We start from the raw sequence: 27,865 nt of genomic DNA, 5'->3' as shown, positions 1-27,865 counted from the left end.
TGAAAGAACATGCACACTTTAATAACAAAGTTCATTATGAAGGCAACTGTATTGGAAAAGCTCCACTCTCAAACCGTGCAGGAAAACCCTTTCCTGTGATCGAAACTACATGTTACTGTGATGTTTTGCTCAAGTTTTGCTGTACTTATGTCTAATGCCATGAAGGATAAAAAATTATTTAAATCTTCAACTAAGCATGTCCTAAGAGTTTGTTGTTTAGTTTTTTTCTGACTTTCCATTAAAACATCACTTAAGGTCTATTGATTAACTATACAGCAATGACCGCAGAAGCATTTGAAATGTCAAGAATTAATAGTTGAATAGCATTTTTCTTCTTATTTCCAGTAACTGTAGACAGGGAACTCTCTTTCTCATTCAGACACAGACTTTAATTACACTATTTTAAGGAGGAGAGGAAAAATTAGATGAAATGGGCTGGAACTGCGCATTTTATTGCTGTTATAAGCAATCATCTCCTACATCTAAACTGAAATAAGATAAACAAACATAAAGGAAAAATACAGAAATACCAGTGACAGAAAGCAGTCTACAGTGCTAATTTTCTCTTACACAGTAAAGTGTAGGAGAATAAAAATTTGTTATATGGTCTTAGCTCCTTCTTCACCTAATGAATATACTATTGTATAGTTTTAGTTTGTTCTGTCATCCCAGAAACAGCAAAACAGAGGACATACGTCCAAAGTTTAATTAAAATAAAGATGAAAAGAAATAATAGAAAGAAAATAAGTAAAATGGGGAAAGTGACAGACATGTGGGAAAGGAAGGAGCAATAGACAAAGTATTCAATACTCAGCTGCTGTTTCTGACAGCAGAAATAGATCCTGTTTCTTCTTAACAAAATGAGGACACCACCCACAAATATATCAAGAGTGGACTAAAGGGAATCAAGTCATAGCACTATTACTGGTAAGGTTCTAGTTTTCAGCCTACTGCTTTTACAGATGTACTCTGTTTAAGAAGGACCAGCAGCTTCTTCATATTAGCAAAAACAAATCAAAGCCAACTAAGTGGTTTTACAACTAATCACCTTCATTTCTGTAATAAAAAAGCTCATTGTCTTGCTAAACTATTATATAAATAAACATGTAACCTCCTCATCATGCTCTTTCCAACGGCAATAATTCTATATTATTTATTTGATTTTAGAATTTTTCTTAGAGCTTTTATGAAATATTCTGTGCAAAAGACTTGGTTTAGATTTAGAGTTAAGTCCTCTAATATAATCAAAAAACTTTTACATGCAGACATCCTCAAACATTTTCATGCTACATCTCTGAGTGAAAAGAGCATTTTAAATAATACTCTCTGAGGAAGCATACTTCATGAGCATGCAGCTGAGCTGCAGCTTTTTCACTGTTCAGGCCACCTGATTTGTTTGGAGCAGTAAAGGCTGGGGGAATTATGTATGTCCAGGACCACTACATGTGACTAGAAACAAAAAGTCCATGGCCTTGACAGTCCTTTAACACACAGAAAAAGCTCCTATAGAATCTGGACAATGGTCCATCTGGACCATGCAAATTTAGCTGTCAGTATATGAGGGATGAAGAATGGGGGGAAAAAAGGGAGGGGTCTGAATACTTATTTAAATGAAAAGAAAATCTCTGCTCAATAGCAATGTGTAGAAATACAGAATGTTTAAAATTCTACAGAATTTTCTGGAAAAGGAAAATATTAACAAGAAAATAAAAATATTTTTTTACACAGAAGTGAAAGAATGGAGAGAATTTTGGTTTTAGAGATAGAAGGATTTTTATTTGTTTTTACTTTAACCTTTAAACCAATTATCTAAGCAATGTATATTTTATGGACCCAGGAAGGAATTTAAGCACCTATATGAATGCTTAACAACTAATTTGAACTCTGTTTCATCTCAGAATATATTTTTGAAAGTATTATGAGCTACCATTTTCACAGGTTCCACAATTTATCATTAGATTACATCTTATTTGGAATTTTTAACTCTTAAAGCAATTGCTCATCAATTGATGCATTTCTGTGCTAAGGGCTTGAAGGTAAATTCCTCAATAGAATAAGTAATGAGAATAAACAATGCTTATTTAAGCTTCTAGAAAAGGAAGATTTCAGTATTATTCAGGAAAACAAATCAAACAAAACAAGTTAAACAAAAGCACCCTAAAATTATAGTAATATTAATGTTACACCAGTGTTGGAGTAGAAAACATACCATCAAAGTCTACCTGGTTGGTGTAACTGTTGTCAGAAAGCAGAGGAAAACGCTAACATTTAAGTTATACAGTGATATTGACCTAAACTGGATGAAGCTATGGAGCTCAGGAGAGCTGGGAGAATAATTTCCCAAGACAAAAAGTCAGAGTAGCCAGCTCTTGGTTAAATCAAAGAGAGAAAGGGAAAGAGAGAGATAGAGGAAAAGGATGTCTGAGATTCTTTGCACTCTGGGCCTTAATATGATAAAGTGCTAATAATAGTCCAATGAGGAGACAATGATGCATTTTCTAATCATATTACCACAAGCCTACATTGGGCGGTGTAGGGACTTCTGTCATTGTGTTTAACCCTGAGATACATTGCACAGTTTCTAATCAGCTCCTTGTTATTGTGTTTTTTCAATGGTCATGGCAGAAACTGGCAAAAATCCCAAATAGCAGTATCCTACCTTATTCATGTCTGACAAACTAATAAAAGTAGCTGCAGATTAATTGCTGAGTTTAATGCGGTTCATTGTTACCTCTGAACAGACATAGAGACAAAGACCTGTTAGATCATAACAAGTGTTTGCTTTGTTTTCTTCTCCATAGCTGCATTAGGATATGAAGACATCATGTGATAATATAGCTGATCATTTTCCACTTTTCTGTCCCAGCATATTTTTTACTTCTTCCCTGTGTCTAAATTAGTACTCTGAGTGGACAGGATTTAAGCTATAACTGACAGACTCTGCAATGGATCAATGAATAGCCATCCTGGCAGAAGAAACACAAAAGGTGACTTGAGAGCAGGAATACCTTTAAAAGCAGCTAGGAGTCAAATGTGAAATTACACCCTGAGTATAAAATGTGACTAATAAAATAAAATAAAATAAAATAAAATAAAATAAAATAAAATAAAATAAAATAAAATAAAATAAAATAAGGCTAGGTTGGATATTATTAGGGCTAGGTCACTGGTGTACCAGGTAAAGTAGCTCTAACATGACAGATATGCTAAACAGCCTTCCTTCCGGCTGAATTCTTGAGCTTCCTTGTGGAAAAAGTAAATGTAGGCTGTAGAAATTATATCCAAGGCAATAAGTTGCAAGTATCAGTGGAGTAAAATTATATGGCCAGATGGTCCTTCCTCAGACTGCCTGCAAATGCAGAACCTATAAGAGGATTTCTTAATTGAGTTACATGTTCATTAATGAAAGAAGAAAGTCCCTGGAAAAGGAATAAAATCTCATACATATCTATGAGAGGGTGCATGCACTCCCATGACACAGCACAAGCTGGTAAGGAAGGCTAGTTTTCAGTGTGAAAAAATGCCTTCTGCTGTTTAATCCAACTGTACTCAGAGAGAAAAGGGGAAAAAGAAAAAAAAAAAGTGTATTCTTCATAAATAATGAAGATGGCATAAAAAGGACCCACAGCTGAGTAATTTCTTCACCACGTAGGAACAACCCATCAATATTTTGAATATTACTTTATCAAGAGATCTGCAAGTAAACAAAATTATCATGAGAGATATCTGGAGAAAATGAATGAGCTGTAAAAAATACTATCAAATTAATGACAATGAATTAAATATATATATTATTTTAGCAGGTAAAAATGAAAAAAAATCAAAATCTCAGAAGAGAAAACATCAGCTAATTTACACTTCAATGCTCTTCTGCTGTTATTACTAAATATAATAGAAATTACAAATGGAGTCTATTTATTATTCCTGTGTAACAGAGAAAATTATTAAACTATGAGTTCACATGCTCAAGAATTCGTTGGCCAAAGGCTGAGACCTTAAAATTTGCTGAATGTATAACAATTTCATAGAAATTCAGTTCCTATACTTAGATATTTACAGTGCAAATTATTGTTTTTTCCATGCAGAGTAATAATATTGATTGCTTAAGAACTCAAGATCCAACCAACAAGCTGTTTTATATGCCAGGTGGTGAACATTAAAAATAGAAATACTCACTGTGAAGACTTTCTCAGGCTGACCACGAGCTCGCATGTTTGTGTCATGAATTTGCTTGAGTATCATCCAAGCTTCATCATGTTTTCCAATCTAAACATCAGATGAAAGCATTTAAAGAACACATATATTCAGATAGCCACTGAACAATCTTGTGACCTGTTATACAAATGTTATAATGTGAACAGGTTCAGAGAATCACACAATCATAGAATAGTATGGGTTGAAAAAGATCTCTGGAGATCAGTAGAGTAGAGTAGAGTAGAGTAGAGTAGAGTAGAGTAGAGTAGAGTAGAGTAGAGTAGAGTAGAGCAGCACAGAGCAGAGTAGAATAAGTTTTTCTCGTATTCAGAGGGAAATTCCTGTTTTCCAGTTTGTGCCCATTGTCCCTTGTCCTGTCCCTGGAGACTGCTGAAAAGACTGTGTTCTCATCCTCTTGATACCCATTATTCAGATATTTACAAGCATTTTTGAAATCTCCTCTCATACTCCTCTAGGCTGAACACTCCCAGCTCTCAGCCTCTCTACAGAAGGGAGATGCTCCATGGTCCTCATCATCTTTGTGGCCCTCAGCTGGACTTCATTCAGTAGTTCCCTCTCTAGAAGTGGGGAGCCCAGAATTGGAAACAGCACTCAATATGTGACCCCACCAGGGCAGCATAGAAGGACAGGATCACTTGCCTTGACCTTTCGGCCACTGTCTCTTTAATGCACCCCGAGATACCAGGGTATCACTGGATAAAAAGACAAAGACACACTACATCCAACTCCTTCTCTGCAGTGCTCCTTTCTAACAGGTCAGCCCCTGCACTGATGTGTGTGGTTATTCCTCCCCAGGTGTAGAACTCTACACTTTCCACTGTTGGACCTTAAAAGGTTCCTCTTCACCCAATTCTGCAGCCTGCCCAGATCTTCCTGAATGGCCACACAACCTTCTGGTGTGACAATCATTCCTCCCAGCTTTACATCATCGGCAGATTTGCTGTGGGTACACACTATCCCTTCGTCCATGTCACTGATGAAGATGTTACATAAGACCTGAGCCAGTACCAATCCCTAGGGAACCACCTAGCTAGCTACGGGCCTCTAGAACATGTGCCACTGATCACAACACTCTGAACTTTGCCAGTCAAGCAGTTCTCAGTCCACCTCACTATTCACTCATTTATCCAACACTGACCTTATGTACAAGGATATTATAGGAGGCAGTGTTAAAAGCCTTGCTAAAGGCAAGATGCACAACATCCACTGCACTTCTTGAAGGGAATGTCACTCATGACCTCACAGAAAGCCATCATCTTGGTCAAGCATGATTTTCCCTCGGTGGATCCATGCTGACTACTCCTAATAATCCACTTACTTGGAGGTGACACCCAGAATAAGTTGTCTCACCACCTTCCCAGGAACAGAGGTGAGGCTGACTGGCCTGTAGCTTTCCAGCTCCTTCTTCTTGCTCTTTTTGAATACTTGACTGACACTGGATTTCCTCCAGTCTTCAAGCACCTCTTCCATTCTCCATGAGCTATCATAGATGCTAGACAGTGGTTTGGTAAACTATTCATACAGCACTCATGGTTACATCCCATTGAAGCCCACAGATTAGTGTGTATTGAGTTTGCCTACACAATTTTCAACTAGATTCTCCTAGACCAAGGGGAATTCTTCCTTTCCTCAGATTTTTCCTCTTAACTCCAGGGTTCTGGGATTCATGCTAGGTGCAATAAAGGCTTAAACAAAGAAAGCATTCAGCAACTGCCTTCTCAGTGCTCTCCTTTACCAAGGCATTACCCTCAGCAGCAGGGCCACATTTTCCTTAGTCTTCCTTTTGCTACTGATACAATTAAAGATGCTTTTTTTGTTATCTTTGACATTTCTTGCCACGTGTAAAAACAAATAGTTTTGATTGAAACACAAAAAATATGGTGAAAGTAATACCTCCAATAAGAACCGTGGACTTTCTGGCATAAAAGTGAGGGCTACCACAGAAGATACACAGGGCAGTGCACAGACAATCACAAATACTCGCCAACTGTGAAACTGATAAGCAGATCCCATGCTGAAACTCCATCCTATGAAAGAACAAATTCAAGAACATTAAATTTTCATAAACATAAATGATTTCACTAGTAATCTTACACTTTAAATTTAAATCTTTCTCATGTCAGCCTGGAAAATGTGCATACTAGGCAGAATGAGGATGTGGAAGACTATGTCAAGTTTCTAGGCAAAACCTGTATTAATCATGGTAATGAAGAAAGGAGACAACATAAAGACATGTAGTTTTGCTTGAATATTAGAAGAACGGAGAATTAAAAGTTTCTTTTAAATACTAAGAAGATATATTTTATTGATTGTTGTAACTCTGAATGTGGCATCAGTGTGTCTACTAAATAAGAAACTTTATAAAAATGTATTATCTTTCACTGACAAAATCAAAAGCTATTTGGCTTCTTAAATTCTTTGACTTAAAAGCTATTTTAAATGTTAATGAATATTGGGTACTGAATTCTCATAGGAAATCATTAGAAATCAGTAAAAAAAGAAGAAATATTAGAACTGTGTAAAAGTATTCAATTCAGAAAAATTCAACAGCATGCTTTTAGGCTGCTAGGAATGGAAACTCTAAAACCAAAGTAAATTGCTCATAGAATTTAAGCTCTTGGACCTTCTTCAAATTAGTATGCTGTAAATCAGCACTAATTCAGCACTGAAATACTGGCATATGGTTATATCTAATTTATTTTATTATTTATTTTGTGTTTGTGTGTGAACATATTTCTGAATTAACATTTTCATTCTTTGAGTCGTATGTATGGTTGAGGCCACTGGTTCTTTCAGGTGCAGACCATCAGTATTTTGGAGTTTTGAGAGCTGCTTTTATTGTGGTACTCACTGTGCTATTTCATAAAAATGAATACTATTGGAATAGTTTTTAAACCTTGCAAAACAAGATACAACAAGTATAATTTTAAGGTTTGCAACTGCATCCATTTTAGTAGCTATTCTCTACAAAGAGTTAATGTCAACACACTCAATAACACTGTCACATAATGTAGTATGGTACAAAATGTAAGACATTTTTAATGTCTCATTTCTACTTCTATGCTTTTCCAGAGCACTTTACAATTCCTTCAACTCTGCTGAAAGTAATATGCCCTCCACCTCTTAACCAGATGTATAGGAAATAAATAAATAAATTAGTATTTAAACTTCTATCAACAAAACTAACACTGAAAAAGAGAAATCGTATTTATGTAAAGAGCTTAAGAAAAAAATGATTATTTGAGAAAACACCTCCACGTCTCAGAAATTGAGATCTTGAAATATGTAAGTGTAGACTACTATGAGAAAGTAGAAGCTACTGTTATAATATACAGAGAAGAAAGTAAAAAGAAATACTAAAAAAAAAAAACTCGTGAAACTTCAGGGTCGATAGTTTAGCTTTTTTAAAAAAATATGTAATTGCATGAATTGGACTGCTGAAATGACAGAACTTTAAGAAATCAAAAAAATTTACCTTAAGAAAGATAAAAACATGATGTAGGTAATTACTTTCAGTCTGGCTTCAATACTGCAGAATATTTCAGGCAATGTATTGAAAGAAAGCTTATTAAAAATAGAGTGGAAGATTAGAATAATAATAGTGATTGAAGTGGTTACCAGAAAAAAATGGAATTCTGGCTAATGGAAGTCCTAATGCTGGATTTATCTGATGTACTTCTTTGCTAACTGATTTTTTCTGGATGAAGTACACTGTAAATTAAATCTGACTGGATATCAGTAAACAATTGGTACAGCATAGTATCAAATGTCTTATTAAATATTTATTTAAATGAAGTATTAATCTTTATATTTTGGAATTTCTTTGTCCTTTATCAATAGTTTTTGAAACTGGGCTGTAGACATGGGAACCTGTTTTTTCTTATTCATTACAAATATTCTGAGTTTCAGAAGTTATATTAGATTTCTTTACAGCCTCATTTAGCCTCAGAACACAGAAGTAAAATCAACAATATTGGTGATGACTTTTGACTGTCATTTTACTTTTTTTATAAGGAAGGTTCCATATAGACATACTTTCCTTCTCCAAAGTTCCCTTCAGCAAAAGGATGTCTAAGATTTCAAGCTAAACTTAATGTTAAATTTTATTCAAAAGTAGAATGTCAAATGAAAAACTCGAGATTAAAACCAAAACAAAAACAGAAAGGAAGGAATAAAATGTAGGTTTAGAATGAGTTGATAAGGCAATTAGAAATCATGTAATGGGCTGTGTATTTTGTACATATTCTATTATAATCTGTAGAATTATGTTAATTATGTATGTTAAGCTACAGTAGAAAACACTCTGGTATAAAAATTGCAGATCTATTTCCTTCGGTTTCCTTAAATTTTCAGTCAGACCAGTCAGGCAGCAGTGCAACTTCTAGAAAGGAGACAACAGAAGTGGGCCTTTCATCTCCTAGAACAACCATCTCTTGTCATTTAAACCACCCCACAATAGTCACAGACAATACTATATTTACCCTGTATGCCTTTTACCACTCTGCTTTATATTTTCAGAGATTTAACTTCCTAAATAGCATTCCCGTGTTAAAAAAGTTTATGCTTGTTTTATACATGTTGTAAACCAACAACAATATGTCTGCACCAGTCCTCAAAAATGATAGTAACAATTTATTTTAAGGTATGATTTATTAAGTGAGCCAAACTGTCTTTAATTATAAACAATGACTGTACTGTGTATGCTGCTGACATCTTACCGTTTGCAAGATATATTTTTACTCGTCAAAATGTCTGAGAGCTTGTTAAGTGAAATGTTCATCATAGTTGATGTTGGTCTTATTACATCTTTTTCTCTTTGTATTAGCTGCTACAGTTAATCTCATGATTTATTGTGTCTACGGAATTAATGATAACACTGAATGTGAGAACCACAAGAATTAGTAGAAAAAGTGCTGCAACACAGCTATCTTGAACCCATCCTCCTACCTATTCTTCCACCACTTGATAGATCGGCAGAACAAACACGTACTTTAAATGCAGAGCGAGTGCAGATTTATTCTTATGTTGACCATCCCATTATCTGGGGTCATGAGCTAATATGGAAAATTGAGCCATCAGAGTAATTCTGAATTCTGCTCTCAAAGTGGCTTTCATAACCACTACCTACGAGTCTTGAAAGAAAAAGGTGAGTTCTTGGCTGCAGCTCAGTTTGCCTTCCCCTTCTCTGATTCGAGATAGAATAGGAAAGATGGAAGAACTCTACTCAGCTGCCTTCAGAGCTCTGCACAGCAGCCAGAGCTCAGCATCACCTTTGCTTCCTGACTATTCTGTGTTCCATGGCCATTAATCTTGAAAAAAGAGCTAAATTCCAATATTTCACGAATTGCTGAAACTTGGCCCAAATGCATCTTAGGAAGAGTCTACTGTAGAGCAATGTAAAATCTGCAGTAATGAAATATGAAGCCATCACATCAGCCTTCTTGCTGAATATTGTGTTCTCACTGTACAGATTAATGAAAGGGATCAAATGAATCACAGACATGCCAATTACTGACTGCAGAGGAACAGCAGCATGCAGCAGAGCTAAAGTAAAATGTGCAAGCTGCTATCAATTACAGTCACTGGTTCATGTGCAAAGTTGAATGTCAACAAAACATAACAGTATTTCATCTACATCATAATATTAATAAGTCGAAAGGATACTGTAAATAAGTTCTTGCTCCAAAGGAAAGAAGTATTTCTGTCATAGATTTTTCTGAATAAACATAGGAATAAACTTGTCTGTATTATGCTGAATTTTTTCAATTTACATCGCCAGTACTGTCTTCCAGGTCACATGTATTCTAAACTTTACAGTGGTTAGGTGATGACATACTGTACCTAATGAAAGCAGATTAGTGGACATAGTCTACTTAACCTTCTAAAATGAGGGCTGAAAGGGAACTTGATAGCTCAGCAAATCCTTTAAGGTTTTAAAGTGCAATGTGAGCAATGAAAATAAAATAAAATGAAATAAAAAGTGTGCTTACAGACTGTATAAACGCTGTCTAGCAAGTAGGTTTCTAAATGCCAGAGGAACAAAGCTGTAAATCACCTTTCAAATATACTTCTATGGGCAAAGAAAGCTGAAATGAATATAGGAATTTTATTGATTATTTCTGTTTCTACACACACTTATTTGCCACAACCAGGTCATATAGCCTCAATTTTAATATTTTTAAAATTTGAAACATTTCCAATAAATGTGTGATTGATCTGAAGTGCCACTTGGCGGCACTGTTACTGCACATAATACAATAATCAATTAATGTACAAATACTTATTATTTGTTTGTTTACTAAGTATTTCCAACTTCTCAGCTAAATCAAACTTACAAGAATGACTGGAATTTCTACATCTGTCAGAACTGAAATACTCTTATCAATGAACTCACATATCAGTATCCTGATACTGCTAAACGTAGCTACGAGTTACATCCAGAATATGAACACAAATATTTTAGTGGTACTGATTGCAATAACAGTAAAACATCACTGACACTGGAAAAAAAAATTTAAATAAGTGATATAGCTGAAGAATAATCTAGATACTTTCACAAACCTGAGTAAAATATACTGTCTCTAACAAAAGCAGAAATAGTGTTTTCATAATTATTCTTTAATTATATTGATGTGAAATTCCAGCAGCACAAAGTAGAACTCTTGTTTTTCATGTGATTAGATTATTAACATCATACAGGAAATGCAGTGATATTTTTAGCCTCTACTCATAGACAATCTTTAAACCCACGGACTCAGCAGGTAATTTTTGCAGTAAAACTCAGGAAATAAAATAACCAAAGTGTGTCAGGCCATGATTGAGTTACCTTGACAGAGCTGCGTATAAAAGACTATAACTCTCATTCACATCTATCTCTCAAGCTAAAGCTATTAGTCCCTTAACAGACATAAGGATCAACAGTTCAATGAAAGAAGAAAGTAATGTTGTTAAATGGATGTATTATACCATATATTAAATCCAGACTTGGTCTGCTGACAACTGAAACCTTGATTGAAAGAAGCATGGCATTTTTAAATACACGTTTCTTCTCCCACAGAGCAGGCAGTTGTTGGCTCTTGACACTCCTCATTTGCCTTCACTGGTATCTGCAGACCTGAGATTGTCAGGCCTCCAATCTCTTTGGTTACATGATCTGCCATTTAAGTAAATACTAGATTAGCTGCAAGCAGCGCTGGCCTCACCTAGAAAATCATCTGCTCTCAAATAATATCACAAACAAATTCTCTATTCAGTGCACAGTGCTGTAGGTGTCCAGCTTCAGTACTTTTAAATAGTGACATCAATAACTTCATTTTCAAATGATTTTAATACGTGCTTTAGAGATGCTTAGTCCATTACTTTCCTCTGAGGACGAAATTAGTGTATGCTTCATAAAAAAAATGAGATACACGCCTAAAGTTCACTGAAGTCTAGTCATGATATGTCAGCCTTTCATTTGAATTCATATAGTTTGTGCAGACTCTAAAGCTATGAACAGAACAGGTTTCTGTTTCCTTGCTGTGTAAATGCAAACATGGCATAAAAACATACCCATAAAAAATAGTTTTTATTAGAATACCTAACAATGTCAGGATGGGGCCAGGTGGATGGGAAGAGCAGAAAGGTCAGGGGGAAGCTGATAAGTCACTGGGAGCATGGACTGCAATAATCCCTTGGCCCAAGTGGATCAAGGCGCTGAGACTCATGAGAGCAAATGAGACAAGAAATTAACCTCTGAAACTGCAGAGAATGTGGGACATGATATTAGAGAGTTAAGTAACAGCTCCTAATAAAGGAAATGCAGAGAATAACCCTTACATTATATGTAATTTTTTATCATATCCCTTATTCAGACCTTGAAAGTAACTTTGCCCACAGTTCAGATGCAAGGCATGGAAAGAGCTGTGAAGTGACATCAAAAACTGAAGTACTGAATTTTCCTATAAATTATTGCTTTTGTCAAATTCCTGCATCTGAATTGGCTTAAGAAAATGTTCTTTCCATTAAAGATTTGATGTAGATCTTCATAATTGTAAGGAGAGATAGTAAGACTCATATGGCACCCTCCTCAGTCATGTGGAAACCAACCCTTGCTCTATGAGCTTGAATCCAAGATTCTTTAACACACATAGTTTTTGCAGTCTTCTCAGTGTTCTGTTCATACTACATGGTAAGGTAAGGGAAGACGGCTATAATGCTAACTCAGATCTGTGAATACTAAGTTTATTTGTCATAATAATTTTTAAAGGCATACAGCCCATAAAAAAACTGTGAACTGCCCATTTTTAAAAACCATAGTGGTAGCAGACAGCATCACAGAATCACACAGAATCACAGAACTGTAGGGGTTGGAAGGGACCTCTAGAGATCATCAAGTCCAACCTCCCTGCCAAAGCAGCTCCCTAGCCCAGGTTGCACAGGTAGGCATCCAGGTGGGTCTGGAACGTCTCCAGAGAAGGAGACTCCACCACCTCTCTGTGCAGCTGTGCCACTGCTCCGTCACTGCACTGGGAAGAAGTTCTCATGCATATTTGGGCGGAACTTCCCATGCTTCAGTTTGTGGCCATTTCCCTTTGTCCTGTTGCCACACACTGCTGAGAAGAGTCCAGCCTCGTCCCTTTGCCTCCCACTCCTTAGATATTTACAGATGTGGATCAGATCCTTTCTGAGTCTTCTTTTTTCAAGGCTGAACAGACCCAGGTCTCTCAGCCTTTCCTCATAAGGGAGGTGTTCCATGGCCTTTATCATCTTTATAACTCTCCACTGGACACTTTCAAGGCAGTCCCTGTCTTTTTTGTACCAAGGAGCCCAGCCTAGAACTGGACACAATACTTCAGGTGAGGCCTCACCAGGGCAGAGTAGAGGGAGAGAATCACCTCCCTTGACCTGCTGGCCACACTCTTCTTAATGCACCCCCAGATCCCATCGGCCTTCTTAGCCACCAGGGCACACTGCTGGCTCATGGCCAACCTGTCATCCACCAGGACACCCAGGTCCCTCTCCTCAGAGCTCACCACCAGCAGGTCATTTCCCAACTTGTACCAATGCATGTGGTTACTCTTCCCTAGGAGCAAGACTCTACATTCTCTCTTGTTAAACATCTGGAAAGTAAACTAAATTATAGAATGATCTAAGAATTATCTTAACAACCAAATAAAAAGCAAGCATAAAAATTATATTTTTTGAGTATGAGTAAGATACATTCAATGGTTTTGCTGAATTTACATCATAAAACCAAGCAGCATGAGAATTGAGAAACTGAAAAGGAAACCATAGAATCACAGAGTGGCTTGGGTTGGAAAAGACCTTAAGGATCAATAAAATCCAACTTCTCTGCCACAGGAAGGGTTGCCATGTGGTAGATTAAGTACTAGATCAGATTGCCCAGGGCCCTGTCCACATCTGCATGGACAGGACATCTACAGCCACTCTGAGCAGCCTGCACCAGTGTCTCACCACCCTCTCAGGGAAAAACTTCGCCGTGACTTCTAATCTAAATCTCCCCTCCTTTAGTTTAAAACCATTCTCAGTTGTCCTATCACTGCCTGTCCATGTAAAAGGTTATTTCCCTCCCGTATCTTCTAAAGACTCACATACATAAAAACAACAATAACAACAAAAACAGAATCAAAATCAACAAACAATAAAGAAACAGCTAATAGAAAAAACAAAACAAAACAAAGAACACAAAACAAAATTGTAGGCCACTAAGGGTTAATGCTGTGCTTATACCATCAGAAATCTCATCACAACCACTCTGGCACATAATTGTTCTGGCTGTTTGGCTGACTGAGTCTGTGGCCCGAGAGATTTGTGCACTCGTAATTCCGCAGAGTCCTTACTCGAGTGTGGCTATGTGCAGCTGCTCATTTAAAGCACTTCACAACCCTCAGAACAGACAAAGAGGTAAAATCTGCTAGAGACAACTCCGAGAACAGCCTTGGCAATCTCAGTATTGAATCACTCCTGTAACTTAGAGACTTGTCTGTCTATGAAGAAAGGGCTCTGTCATGCTTTCCAGAGACCACAGATTAAGCAGATTCAACTAATGTTAAAAGGAAGAGTAGGGAGAGTACAATTACAAGAAGCTGCTGTCGGAGTGTAAGAATACTGTGCTCTGTGTGCATCCTGAGCCCATGAAATCAAATGGTATTAGAAAAAGCTTTCAGATTTTGTTTGTAGGATCTCAACTTCCAATTTCTAGTTGATATCTAACTCTACATTTCTACATTAGTGTTTTCCATTCCTTTATTTTACCACACCTAATTAATAATTGATAAATGGATTGCATATGAAATTTGATACATCTCTTTGGACAATACTGTAAGTACTGATAAAGCAAATCACCAACAGATGATAAAATCTAACAGTGTCAAATTGCTAAATGCCCTGTGAAGCAGTCTGAAACTTTTGCCCGTGACAAAATCTGATTACACTGTTGTTGAATGGTGATTTTGCCAGACCAATTGGGAAAACACATTCAATAATCATTGTGTGCTTTCCTGTGGTTCCATCTGTGCCCTATCCGTAGCTCTGAGCTCACAAAATGAGGGTGAAACCACAAATGTTTCAAATACATGCTTGGTGTGCATGTGCAATCACAGAGAAAAATGTGATTTAAACCTTGGAATTATTTTACTGTGAAGTTGTAAGAACTGTCATAAAGCTAAGCATTTGGTGCGAGAAGTTGTTGCAGACACTGTTAATAACAGCTGTTAAGTGTGGAAGCTAATTGAAAATGTAAGTGCTCCTGTCCTTGGTCTGGGACTTCCAGTGATTTATGTGCATCTAGACTAAGGATATTTAAACGATGGGTTCATGGTGAACAAGAAAAGAGAAGCAATTAATCAAAAAGGACAGTCAGAAAAAAGGCACAATAGAACACTGCAGTTCATGAAAAGACAATGGGACCTATTTATCTAGTCTAACTTTTACAAACAAAGCAATCATTGAAATGCTGCAACATTTTCTGAAGAACAGGGAGAGGATGGATCATTTAGCAGTGATGTGCCTCTCATCTCCTGCATTTTGATGCAGTGTAATAACACAGCATCCACAAAATTCAAGGAGGTCTTTCAAAATGTAACCTTATTATTTATTTGTTTTGGAAGTTATAGCATGAAAAATGTTTGTATGTTGTTTGTTCGTTTCCATGAGCATTTTAGTGCTGTGATTGAAGTCTGATTTGTTATTTTGTTATTTATCTTTTTGACCTTTTATATTTTAATTTCAAGCAAATAAAAAAGGAACATCATATTACTAAGAAAGAGACAGATAGGCTAAGTACTCAGTTTATAATTTAATGATATGACCAAACATACATTTGCACATCTTCTAATTTGATCGATTGACTACATAGATCTTTCCGTACCTACTAAGTACTATGTGTCAGAGGACCAAAATTCAAACTTCGATCAGATACTGTCAATACACAAATTATTTGCCCTCATAAATTTTATAGTAATGACCTGCAGTTACAATCTATCCTATTTGTCCAATGTGAGAAGGGGATTTTTTGCCTACAAGAGGCAGTTGAAGTGTTTGAAATGTAATTAAAACAAGGATCAAGGAAACTACAGTATATTGGTTGGGCTTGATGATCTTTTCCAACCTTGTGATTTCTTGATTCTATGATTAAATAAATAATGAATAATGTATAGGTTACCATGAAAGTAATGCCTCCAATGTTTTTCTATGGAAACTACAACAGATACAAAGAGCAAAAAACATTATGTGATACAACATATTCTCTGCTACAAAACATTATTTCCCTACATAGTCACCATCATTAGCTGCACATTTTCACCTGCAATGAAGAGCCTGCATATTGCACTTACCAATGGTGCAATATTGGTGCATCTCCACTGCAATAGTGCATCTCCACTGGCGCAGATTTGGTAAGTGCAATATTGCATTTACCAAATCTGCGCCAGTGGAGATGACCCAGTGTTACCACTGTTGAAACATACCACCCACCACTTCACTGTGCTCACATCCACTGTTTGGTCTTCAGAAACATTCAGGAAGTGTTGATTAATGTCAATGGGTGCCACTTTTTCCGCATGGAGGAGTTCAGTGACACACCTTTGTTCCACACACATTTCCATATCAGATGATGTTTCTGTATCCAGCCTGAACATTACACACATGGAGCAACTTGAGGCCATTTCCCCTAGTTCTGTCACCTGTGAATGGTGAGAAGAGACCAACCCCACTCTCACTGCAATTACCTTTCATGTATTTGAAGAGAGCAACAAGGTCTTCCCTCAGCCTCCTCTTCCCCAGACTTAACAGCCCAAATTCCTTCAGTTGCTCCTCACAGCACATGTACTCCAAGCCCTCCTCAAGCCTTTGTCCTTCTTTGGACCTGCTCCAGCGCCTCAGTGTCTTTTTTAGTACTGAGGTGCCCAAAACTGTACACTGTACTTGAGGTGGGACCTCACCAGTGCCAAGTACAGGGGGAAGATTACTTCCCTAGTCCTACTCACCACACCATTCCTGATAGAAGCCAGGATGCCATTGGCCTTCCTAGCCACCTGAACATCCTTCTGGCTCACATTCAGCCAACTGTTCATCAGTGTACCAAGGTCCCTTCCTGTCGGACAGCTTTCCAGCCACTCCTCCCCAAGCCTGTAGGGTTGCCTGGGGTTATAGTGACCAAAAGTAGCCAACACTTGGCACTACTGAAACTTATACAATTTACCTTGGCCCCATCGATCCAGTCTATCCAGGTCCCTATGTAGCGCCCTTCTTCCCTCTAGCAGAACAACCACCCCCCTGAACCCTGTTTGCTATCATCATGAACTTACTGGAGATGCACTCAATCCCCTCATCAGTATAATTGATACAGATATTAAATAGGAATGGCCCAAGTACTGAGGCCAGGGGGACATCACCTGTGACTGGCCACCAACTAGATTTAGCTCTGATGACCACAAGTCTTTGGGTCTGGCTGTTCAGCCAGTGTTTTACCCTACAGAGAGTATGCCTATCCAAACCATGGGCAGTCAGCTTCTCCATGAGGATGTTGTGGGGGACAGTGTCAAAGGCTTTACTGAAGTCCAGGTAGACCACACTGACAGCCTTAACTTCATCCTCTAAATGGGTCACCTTGTCATAAAATTAAATCAGGTTTGTCAGACAGGATCTACCTTTCATGAAACCATGCTGACTGGGCCTGATCCCATGGCTGACCTTTAATTGATCCATGATGGCTTCTGACATAACCTTCCCTGGCACTGAGGCGAGACTGATAGGTCTATAGCTACGAGAATCATCTTTCCAGCCCTTTTTGAAGAAGGGTGTCACATTTGCCAGTCTCCACTCCACCAGGACATCCCCAGTTAACCAGGACTGTTGAAAGATGATGAAGAGTGGCTTGGTAACTGCATCCATCAATTTCCTCAGCACTCTAGGGCCACCTGGCCCCATGGACTTGAGCTCTTTCAAACACCTTAGACTTTCCTTTTGTGCCTCAGTTCCAGCCAAAGGCCTCTGTTCAGCCAGGCTAATCTCCTTCCCCATCGGCTCATCTTCCTTGACTTTGGAATAATCACCTCCTGCACAGTCAGAATAACTTCCTTTAAGTATTCCCAGCCTTCATGGGCTCCCATGTTCCCTAGAACTACTTCCTAGAACTACAAGGGACTCTCTCAACCATGGTTCAAGAGACAAAAGTCTGCCCTCTGGAAGTCCAAGGTGGCAGTTCTGCTGACTTCCCTCCTTGACTCAACAAGGATTGAAAAATTTATAATTTGATGATCACTTTTCCCCAGACAGCCTCTAACCTTAACATCCTTCACAAGATCTTCTCTGTTAACAAACAGTAGGTCCAGGATTTTGCCTCCCCTTGTTGGATCCTTCACCAATTGAGTCATAAAGTTGTCACGCGCTCTAGGAACCTCCAGGACTGTTCCCTTTCTGCTGTGTTATAATTCCAGCCTGGGAAGTTGAAGTCCCCCACGAAAACAAGAGGTAGGGACCATGAGACCTCACCCAACTGTCTGTTTTATCCACCTCTTCATCATGGTTGGGTGGCCTCTAGCAGATACCCACAATAATGTCAGTCTTAATGGCCACCAATGGCAAGGCAGTCACCTCCGTGCATTGAGACTGCTGCTACTAAGAAAGAAAGGAAGGTGATCGTAGTGGGTGGCTCACTTCTAAAGGGAACTGAGGGCCCCATTTGCAGACCAGACCCAAACCGCAGGGAAGTGTGCTGTCTCCCTGGGGCTCGAATCAGGGACATTACTAGAAGACTCCCGGACTTGATACGCCCCACTGACTACTACCCATTACTAGTAGTTCAGGCAGACTGCAATGAAATATCTCAGAGAAGTCTGCGAACTATGAAAAGAGATTTTAGGGGTTTAGGGCGATTAGTTCAAGGGGTGGGAGCACAAGTGGTGTTTGCTTCCATACCTTCTGGGGCGGTGAAGGACACAGAATGGGCTAGGAAAACACAAGTGATGAATAACTGGCTGAGAGGTTGGTGTAGAGATAGACACTTTGGGTTTTTTGACCATGGGACAGTTTACTCGGCTCCTGGCCTGTTATCTGTTGATGGGACACACCTATCCCAAAGGGGGAAACGAATCCTAGCACAGGAGCTAGCCGGACTCATTGAGAGAGCTTTAAACTAGCTGTGACGGGGGAAGGGGATAAAACAGGGCTCTCCAGTAAAGAGCCTAAGGAGGCTGTGCTGAAAAAAGGGGTGAGGCAGATATCTCAGCTGAAGTGCATCTATACCAATGCACGCAGCATGGGCAATAAACAAGAAGAGCTTGAAGCCATTGTGAGGCAGGCTAACTATGACCTTGTAGCTATTACAGAAACATGGTGGGACCTCTCCCATGACTGGAATACTGGGATTGATGGCTACAAGCTCTTCAGAAGGGATAGACAGGGAAGAAAGGGTGGTGGCATAGCTCTCTATATCAAAGAGTGTTTTGATGTTGAAGAACTAGTGGTTGGAAATGACAAAGTAGAGTGTCTATGGATAAGGATCAGGGGGATAGTCCTTGGGAGTGACATCGTGGTGGGGGTCTGTTACAGACCACCTAGTCAGGATGAAGAAATAGATGAGATGTTCTATAAACAACTCGTAGATGTTGCACGATGGCCAGCACTCGTTCTCATGGGGGACTTCAACTTCCCTGATATATGCTGGAAATACAATACTGCGCAGAGGAAGCAGTCCTTGAGATTTCTAGAATGTGTGGATGATTGCTTCCTGACTCAGCTGGTGCAAGAGCCTACCAGGGGAGATGCCTTGCTTGACCTACTTTTCACTAACAGGGAAGGACTAGTAGGGGATGTGAAGGTTGGAGATTGTCTTGGCCAGAGTGACCATGAAATGGTGGAGTTTGCTATTCTGGGTGCCGTCAAGAGGGTGACTAGCAAAACTATTACCTTGGACTTCCGGAGGGCAGACTTTGACCTGTTCAGGACACTTGTTGCAAGGGTCCCTTGGGACTTGCTCCTGAAGGGTAAAGGGGTCCAGGAAGCCTGGATGCTCTTCAAGATGGAAATCTTAAAGGCACAGGAGCAGGCAGTCCCGGAGTCCTGTAAGTCAAGCCGGAGGAGCAAAAGACCAGTGTGGATGAACCGGGATCTTTTGTTGAGACTCCGAGAGAAAAGGAGAGTCTATGTCCTCTGGAAGATGGGTCAGGCTATTTGGGGTGACTACAGAGAGCTGGCCAAGATCTGCAGGCAGAAAATTAGAAATGCTAAAGCCCAGCTTGAAATTAGGCTGGCTACTGCTGTAAAGGAGAACAGGAAACCCTTTTACAAATATATTAACAGCAGGAGAAAAACTAAGGAAAATTTCCCTCCTTTACTCAACGAGGCAGGCAATATAACCACAGATGATAAGGAAAAGGCTGAGGTTCTCAATGCCTTCTTCACATCTGTCTTTAATAGACAGGACAGTTATCCAAATGGTACTTGCCCTGACCTGGAAGTCCGGGACGGGGTGCATAATGCACCCCCTGTGATTCAAGCAGAGACGGTCAGAGATCTTCTCCTCCATCTGAACTGCCACAAGTCCATGGGGCCAGATGGGATCCACCCAAGGGTGCTGAGGGAGCTAGCAGAGGTGATTGCCGAGCCACTTTCTGCCATCTATCAGCATTCCTGGTTATCTGGAGAGGTCCCACAAGATTGGAGGCTTGCCGATGTGACTCCCATCTTCAAGAAAGGCCGTAAGGAAGACCCGGGGAACTACAGGCCTGTCAGCCTGACCTCAGTATCAGGGAAAGTTATGGAACAGATGATATTGAGGGAGATCACACGACACGTGCATGGCAATAAAGGGATCAGACCCAGCCAGCACGGGTTCACCAGGGGCAGGTCGTGCTTGTCCAACCTCATCTCCTTCTATGACTGGGTGACCAGACAGGTAGATGAGGGAAAGGCTGTTGATGTAGTCTACCTGGACTTCAGCAAGGCCTTTGACACGGTCTCCCACAGTATTCTCCTAAGGAAACTGGCAGCCCGTGGTGTGGACAGGTTCACTCTTCTCTGGGTGGAGAACTGGCTGGAGGGCCGTGCCCAGAGGGTAGTGGTTAATGGAGTTAAGTCCAGCTGGCGTCCTGTAACGAGTGGTGTCCCCCAAGGGTCAGTTTTGGGGCCCATCTTGTTTAATATCTTTATTGATGACCTAGACGAGGGAATTGAGTGTACCCTCAGTAAGTTTGCAGATGACACAAAGCTGGGAGGATGTGTCAAACTGCCTGAGGGTAGGGAGGCCCTTCAGAGGGATTTGGATAGGCTGAACAGCTGGGCTGAGCAAAATGGGATGAGGTTCAATAAGACCAAGTGCCGGGTCCTGCACTTTGGCCACAATAACCCCATGCAATGCTATAGGCTTGGGGCAGAATGGCTTGAAGAATGTAGAGAGGAAAAGGACCTGGGGGTGTTGGTTGATGCTCGGCTCAACATGAGCCGGCAGTGTGCACAGGTGGCTAAGAAGGCCAACAGCATCCTGGCCTGTATTAGAAATAGTGTAGCCAGCAGGAGCAGGGAGGTGATCATCCCCCTGTACTCAGCTCTGGTGCGGCCGCACCTCGAGTACTGTGTTCAGTTTTGGGCCCCTCGCTACAAGAAGGACATTGAGGCCCTGGAGCGTGTTCAGAGAAGGGCAACAAAACTGGTGAGGGGCCTGGAGCACAAGTCTTATGAGGAGCGGCTGAGGGAGCTGGGATTGTTTAGTCTGGAGAAGAGGAGGCTCAGAGGAGACCTTATAGCACTCTACCACTTCCTGAAGGGGGGTTGTGGTGAGGAGGGGGTAGGCCTCTTCTCCCTGATAAGTAATGACAGGACGAGAGGGAATGGCCACAAGTTGCGCCAGGGAAGATTTAGATTAGACCTCAGGAAGCATTTCTTTTCTGAAAGAGTGGTCAGGCACTGGAATGGCCTGCCTAGGGAGGTGGTTGAGGCACCATCCCTAGCGCTGTTCAAGAAGCGTTTAGATGAGGTGCTTAAGGACTTAATTTAGTAGTTGGGTAGAGATAGTGATAGGAGGATGGTTGGACTAGATGATCTTATAGGTCCTTTCCAACCTTATGAACTTATGAACTTATGAACTTATGAACTTAATGGCCTTTGCTTTGGTTATGACCCATAAGCTCTCAATCCTATCATCACCATAAATAATTTCCAGACATTTGCAATTTCTCTTAACAGATGACCACACCACTGCCTTTCTTGCCTTGTCTATCTCTTTTGAAAAGTTGGTATCCATCAATCACAGCACTCCACCTGTGTGAGTCACCCCACCACATTTTCATGATGGCAAATATATCATAGTTCTCTGACCACACAATGGCATCCAGCTCCTCCTGTTTGTTACCCAAGCTGCATGCAGTAGTGTAAGTGCACGTGAGCTGGGCTTCCTTTTGAGTAGGAGAACCCATTATGTTCAATCCCTCATCATTTCCTTTGACTGGGGGATAGAAGAGAACTCAACTTGTACTCCTGAACCCCTCATCAGTTGCCCCAAGGCTCTGAAGTCTTTCTTCATAGTCTTTAGAGAAGTTCTTCCTATTTCATCACTGCCTACCTGAAACAACAATAGGAGATAGTAATCTGAGGGCCGCATTATGGAGGAAGGTTTCTTCCTTTCATCTCTTTCAGGCCCGTAGGAGGTAACAGGCCTCTATGTGTAGCGTGTCTGGTCTGCATATCAGGCCTTCTGCTCCCTTCAGCGGTGAGTCACCAATGACAATGACCCATCTTCTTTTCTTCGTTGAGTAGGTTTTAATGCTAAGGGTAATCTGGCTAGATTTCAGTGACTCCTCCAAATGGAAAGAACCATCATCCCCACCACTGTCCAGCTGTCACTGTAGAGCACTGTACATGTTGCAGGGGCAACTGGGGAGGTAGGAGAAATGCTGGGTAGGTGTGCTTGCATCGCCAAGCAGGGACCTTTTGCCATTGCCCCCTGTCCCCAATTGATCACCACTGTTGTTAGAGGGAGGGGAGGACAGGGGGATCACTGTAGCAGGAACACTGTCGATGGTTCACCTGATCCTCCCACCATTACCTGTTTGCAAGACAGTAGGAGGTGATGTGCTTCATGCAGAGTCTCAGCTGGCTGCCTGCATCTTAGGACTGGTAGGGACCAGCACCACCAATCAATCTCACTCTCACACTCCCTAATGTTCCTCAGCCTTTCCACCTGCTCCTTCAGGTCAGCCACTAGACTGAGTAAATCATTCATCTGTTTGCATCTAACGTAAGTGCTATCTCTGCTGCCTTGCACTGCAAGGGCCAGGCTCTAGCCCTCACTGCAGCCAGAGGCCTGGGTGCTAGCACACTGTTGGGGGACGTCTGTATTGGTCTGCATATTTTTCCTTGGCACTAGCCTTTTGCCAGGGTGCACCCATTGCAAAACAGGGGACTCCCTAGCACTGTCTAGGGTAGCCTTAATGGACTGTGCCTGATCTGCCCTGTCATGTTGACAGCAGCTCTGGTTCCACCTTACCAGCCCATTAACAGGTGGCCCTCCCCTTATGACTCACTGAACAGTGAGATAACTAGCCTCCTCACTGTGCAGTCACATGAATGGGTAGCTAACATTTTCTCAAAAATAAATAAAACAATACTCAATACTCACCAACACTGTTTAAAAACAGTGACTTACTTCAACAAAATCTGACAGGAAGAAATGGTCTCAAAGGCAATCATATTTCCCAAAATGACATGAAATGCGCTGCCTAGGCAGCAGTGATGCACACCATCAGTGAAGAGAGGAAAAGGCAGGAGAAGTTAGCAGTACCTCAGCCTGGATGCTAGGACTGCACTGTGGCCACACCACCAGACCAGTCTGATTTGAACCCCAAAGTGCTGCCTCCTCACTGAGGTCAGCAAAGCAAAGATGTTGTAATGCATTAGTTAATTTAGGGAGGATATGGAAAGCTGAAACTCTGCTCAGGACTGGTGAGACCTGGATTATTGTGTATTGCTGGGCTCCTCAGTACAAGAGAGATATGGAACTACAGAAGAAAGTCCAGTGCAAGGCCACAAATATGACGAACGGAACAGAGTACCTATCCTGTGATGAGAGGCTGAGAGAGCTGGGACTGCTCAGCCTTGAAAAGAAGAGGCTCAGGGGATGCCAATAAATATCTTCTAAGATGGAGGTAGGTTTTTTTCAGCGTTGGCTCAGGCAAGAGGCAATGAGCACAAACAGGATCAGACAGTGATGACCAGAAACATAGGAAACAAGGCTTTGTTACTTCTTCTCTCACAAAACATCTTGTTAGTTTTTTACTGAACCTGCGCATAAACTAATTTCACTTTCACAGTCAAGCTGAAGATCTCAGCAGAAGATTATATTTGAAGCTCCTAATGACCATCCTTAGTGATCAGTAAGTAGATGTGCTAAAAGCTGCTTAAGCTTCTAATGCTCACAAATACAAACATCTAAATGGACATATCAAGCCATGTATTAGGGCACAGAAAACAAACTGATAAAGTCATTTGTTTTGCTTTCCTAGCTGGATTTGCATAAGCAGCTGTTCTAAATTCTGCTCTGTTCTTTCATTCTTGTTTCTAAAGATTATTTTTTTTAAGTATACACATTTAACATAATCTTATTTCACAGGGTATTTTTTCAAAGGGGAATATATTCATGAGTAGGAGTTGCTAAATCAAATTAACATTAAAACTATCTTGTACCCACTTTAATTAACTTAGATTTTTAAAGTATAGATACAGTTTCAGCCCTTAGGATACACAATTAATGACAAAGCACTAAGTATGCAGGAAGTACAGCCCACTGGGGATCATTTTTCCTCTAATTGGGATACTGGACAGACCAACAGATATTGCGTTCTATACTATATGTTGCATTACATATTATATAGTAGATGCCCTTATGCCTGACTATTCGATTTGTGCAGCATTAACTTACAGTTAATTCAGATTTAACATTAGCAAAGCTCCAATATCTTTTAGCTGTCAAAAAGTATTTTCCATTGGCTATGATATTCATAGATAAATGGATTCCTAAACCAGAAGTCGTATCACAAAGGCAAAGTAGGTGTAAATAAGGTAAACTTGAAGAGCTGCTGATGCTTTTAAAATTGGCATAAAATGTTAAAATAATAATAATAATAATTAAAAACACACACACACACAAAAAAGAGTGCTTTAAAATTGTGCGGGTAATTTTTGCATTAATGGACTCTTTATTGCTGAGAAAAGACATAAGCAGCTATTCCCTAGCAGATTTTCTTTGTCATATCTCTTTGTTCTTGACTACTAATAAAAACAAGAGATCTGCAGAGAACATACCTGCAGAGAACAGAAACTTCTGCATAACAGAAAATGGAGCCTTGGACTCAGATTTTTACAAAACAGCTGCTGCTATGGCTTGAGTTTGTTGTGAGATGCTAAGAAAAGGCAGAATTAGAGGAAATCCTAGAAAAATGAAACAATACATGCTCTTTTTATTAGGAGTCCGGGATTTTCAAAACAGAGAAGACTGCATTTTTATTGATTTTTCTGCCAGAGCATGTTTATTCAAGAGAATAATCTCTCTTTCTCTTGGAGTTACCAGTTAGAAAAGTTTGATAGACAAGCATTTCCCTACATGTTTTGGAAATAATGAATAACATTCTTTATTCATTTATTTTTATTGTCTTTTACTTCTCCTAGTTCTGAAGTTATATCCTCGTTTTGTCTCGACTTTCATTTTTCTATTTCTGTCCTTCACTAGAACACTCTGGAGCAACAACATTCGATTCATTTAATTGCTCTATGAAAACTGGGGTGGAGGAGACTTTGCAAGAGGCATCCAATGCAGCCACTTGCTCCAAGACAAAGCAGTGATTGCCCCCACAATATTCTCAAAATATATTTAACTGATCTTTTTTTAAAGATATTCAGTGAGATGTTACTACCCATAGGCGTTCCAGTCAGATATTTAATTAATTGACTCCTAGAAAGTGGCTTTTCCATACTATTTCTCCTTGACTACAATTTCAGCTCATTGCTTTTTGTCTTATCATCCATGAGCTATTTACTCCTTTTCCCTTCGCAGCTAATCAATCCCTTCTCTTTTTCTGCAGGATTAGAAAAGACATAATCGATGTCCCTTGTGCACGTCTAAATTAGTGATGGCATCTTATTTCCAGATGTTCCAACTTAGAACAAACGTAACTGTTCTTCCCATTTCCAATTCATGTTGATCAGATGTTGTCATACAAGCAACCATAGTAAAGCATCTCTATAGATACAACAGAATATTTTTTTTCCTTAGTTCTTTTGGGCATAGACACTGCAGTGATACAGCAATATGAAATCAGTCAAGCGTGGGTCTTTTTACCATAAATCATGCAAGTGCATCCTGTTTTTTTGTTTGTTTGTTTGTTTGTTTTGATTGGATGGGTACACAGCATCAGAGATTATCAAATTCCCTTTTGGGGACTACAGCAAAGGAAAGGTGGAAGAAGAAATTACGTGATTCCTTGCCTAAGACAAAACGATGGTTTAAAACACATTTGGAAGCTTTTGGGAACATTGCTGGTGATGGGAGCAGCTGATGAAATAGGCTTGGGAGAAACAAATCTTTTTTTTCTGATGCTCAGACCCACCTCTAATGCACATTTTGGAATTAAGAAGTGCTACACAATATATCTGAAAAGCATCAGTATCTGCCACTTATTTGCAGCATCACCATCAGCTTTGACACTTTGAATTATATAGATTTGAACAGACAAATTGTAACTAAGGATGTTTTACAGATATTAATCTGGGCAATCTCAATATGGTAAATAACAACTTCTCTTAAGATCGTTTATAATTAAGTTAAGACTCAAATTTTTTCATAGTAATCAAGATTTTTTTTTTTTTTGTATTTGTTCCTGTATAGTATTGATCTCATAATTAGAAGTTTACATTCCTAAATACAATGTTCTGCGAATCTTAGGTTTGAATCTATAGTTCAAACACATCTATGTCTGCAATTTTAAGCTCTGTGTAACTGTAAAAAAAGCAATTAAAATCCTTATATATAATTACGTATATAATATATATATATGCTTATTATAGTTACACTTATTGTGTATCTGTAATACGTATTTATCTAATATATATTAACTATTCTGCAAAAGTTTGCTTTCTCAATTTAACAAATTTCTAATGACAGTAATAGGAATACAATTTTTAGCTTCTTCTCTTTCAGTCACAGGACAACTTGTCAGCTCTTTGCAAATGCGATAGAAAAATCTTCTAGAATAATGAACACGTTAATACTTTACTGCTTACACCTAGAAAGAGATGTTACAATTAGACAAGAAATCTTATGCTCTGAAATTAAATATTTGTTTCTGAGATTTATTATTTCATTTCTATCTTTCAAATTAGCATTCCTTGAATGGTTCTGTAGAATGTTGTCTTTTACAGACACACATGGCTGATCCTCAACATGCGGAAGAAAATCTCTGCTGATGAAAAATGAATAGTTAAGTTGGAAATTTGTGATGTAATTTAGGCATCAGCCTAAATGAAATGTTTGGTCTAAGCACTTACAACTGATTTATGCACTGAGAGTCTTAGAAAATAGTTACACGTTTCCTTGATTTTATATTAATTAGAAAGTAACTTTGTAGTATTTTAGTGAGTAATCTACCCTATACTAATTGGAATTTGACTGATAACTACTTCTGATAGTACATGGATATATGTTCATATTAGGTGCCGTTGACTCCTCTCCCCACTGGTAAATACCAGAAGGTGGGGGTTAGTATGTGAGGAATTGTATCATTAGCACACCCCATATCCATAGCAATTTTCAGAAAGCCAACTGCAAAGAGTGTTTCTGGGGCAAAAACCTCATGAAAGTAATTAACGTTGTTTTGGTAATGAATAAGGGACATCAAAGACAACTGGCTTGCGGTACTAACAGCTGTTTACTCCACAAAATGTTAAAAACCACACTTATTTACAACTGTTATTTTTAGGACCTTCTGATTTTAGTTTCTAGAATAATCCCACTGCACTATGTTCTCTCACTCAAGAGGGTGACTAGCAAAACTATTACCTTGGACTTCCGGAGGGCAGACTTTGACCTGTTCAGGACACTTGTTGCAAGGGTCCCTTGGGACTTGCTCCTGAAGGGTAAAGGGGTCCAGGAAGCCTGGAT

General features: G+C 39.5%; 1 protein-coding gene across 2 annotated transcripts in view; it reads right to left on the bottom strand.

Annotated features, from left to right (window-relative positions):
* Positions 1 to 27,865, bottom strand: part of SV2C (synaptic vesicle glycoprotein 2C) — an 82,425-nt gene that overhangs the window by 19,942 nt on the left and 34,618 nt on the right. For both annotated transcript variants that reach the window (XM_065739701.1, XM_065739702.1), the window contains exons 4-5: positions 6,109 to 6,242; positions 4,177 to 4,266 (exon numbers count right to left, since the gene is read on the bottom strand). In XM_065739701.1, coding sequence (XP_065595773.1) covers positions 4,177 to 4,266; positions 6,109 to 6,242 — 224 coding nt within the window. The remainder of the gene's footprint in view (positions 1 to 4,176; positions 4,267 to 6,108; positions 6,243 to 27,865) is intronic.

This window comes from Cyrtonyx montezumae, unplaced genomic scaffold (genome assembly GCF_038088225.1).
Source record: "Cyrtonyx montezumae isolate F1298 unplaced genomic scaffold, pur_monq_1.0 scaffold_25, whole genome shotgun sequence".
NCBI lineage: Eukaryota > Metazoa > Chordata > Aves > Galliformes > Odontophoridae > Cyrtonyx > Cyrtonyx montezumae.
The sequence above is the reverse complement of the archived record's forward strand: the minus strand, read 5'-3'. Positions and strand labels throughout refer to the sequence as shown.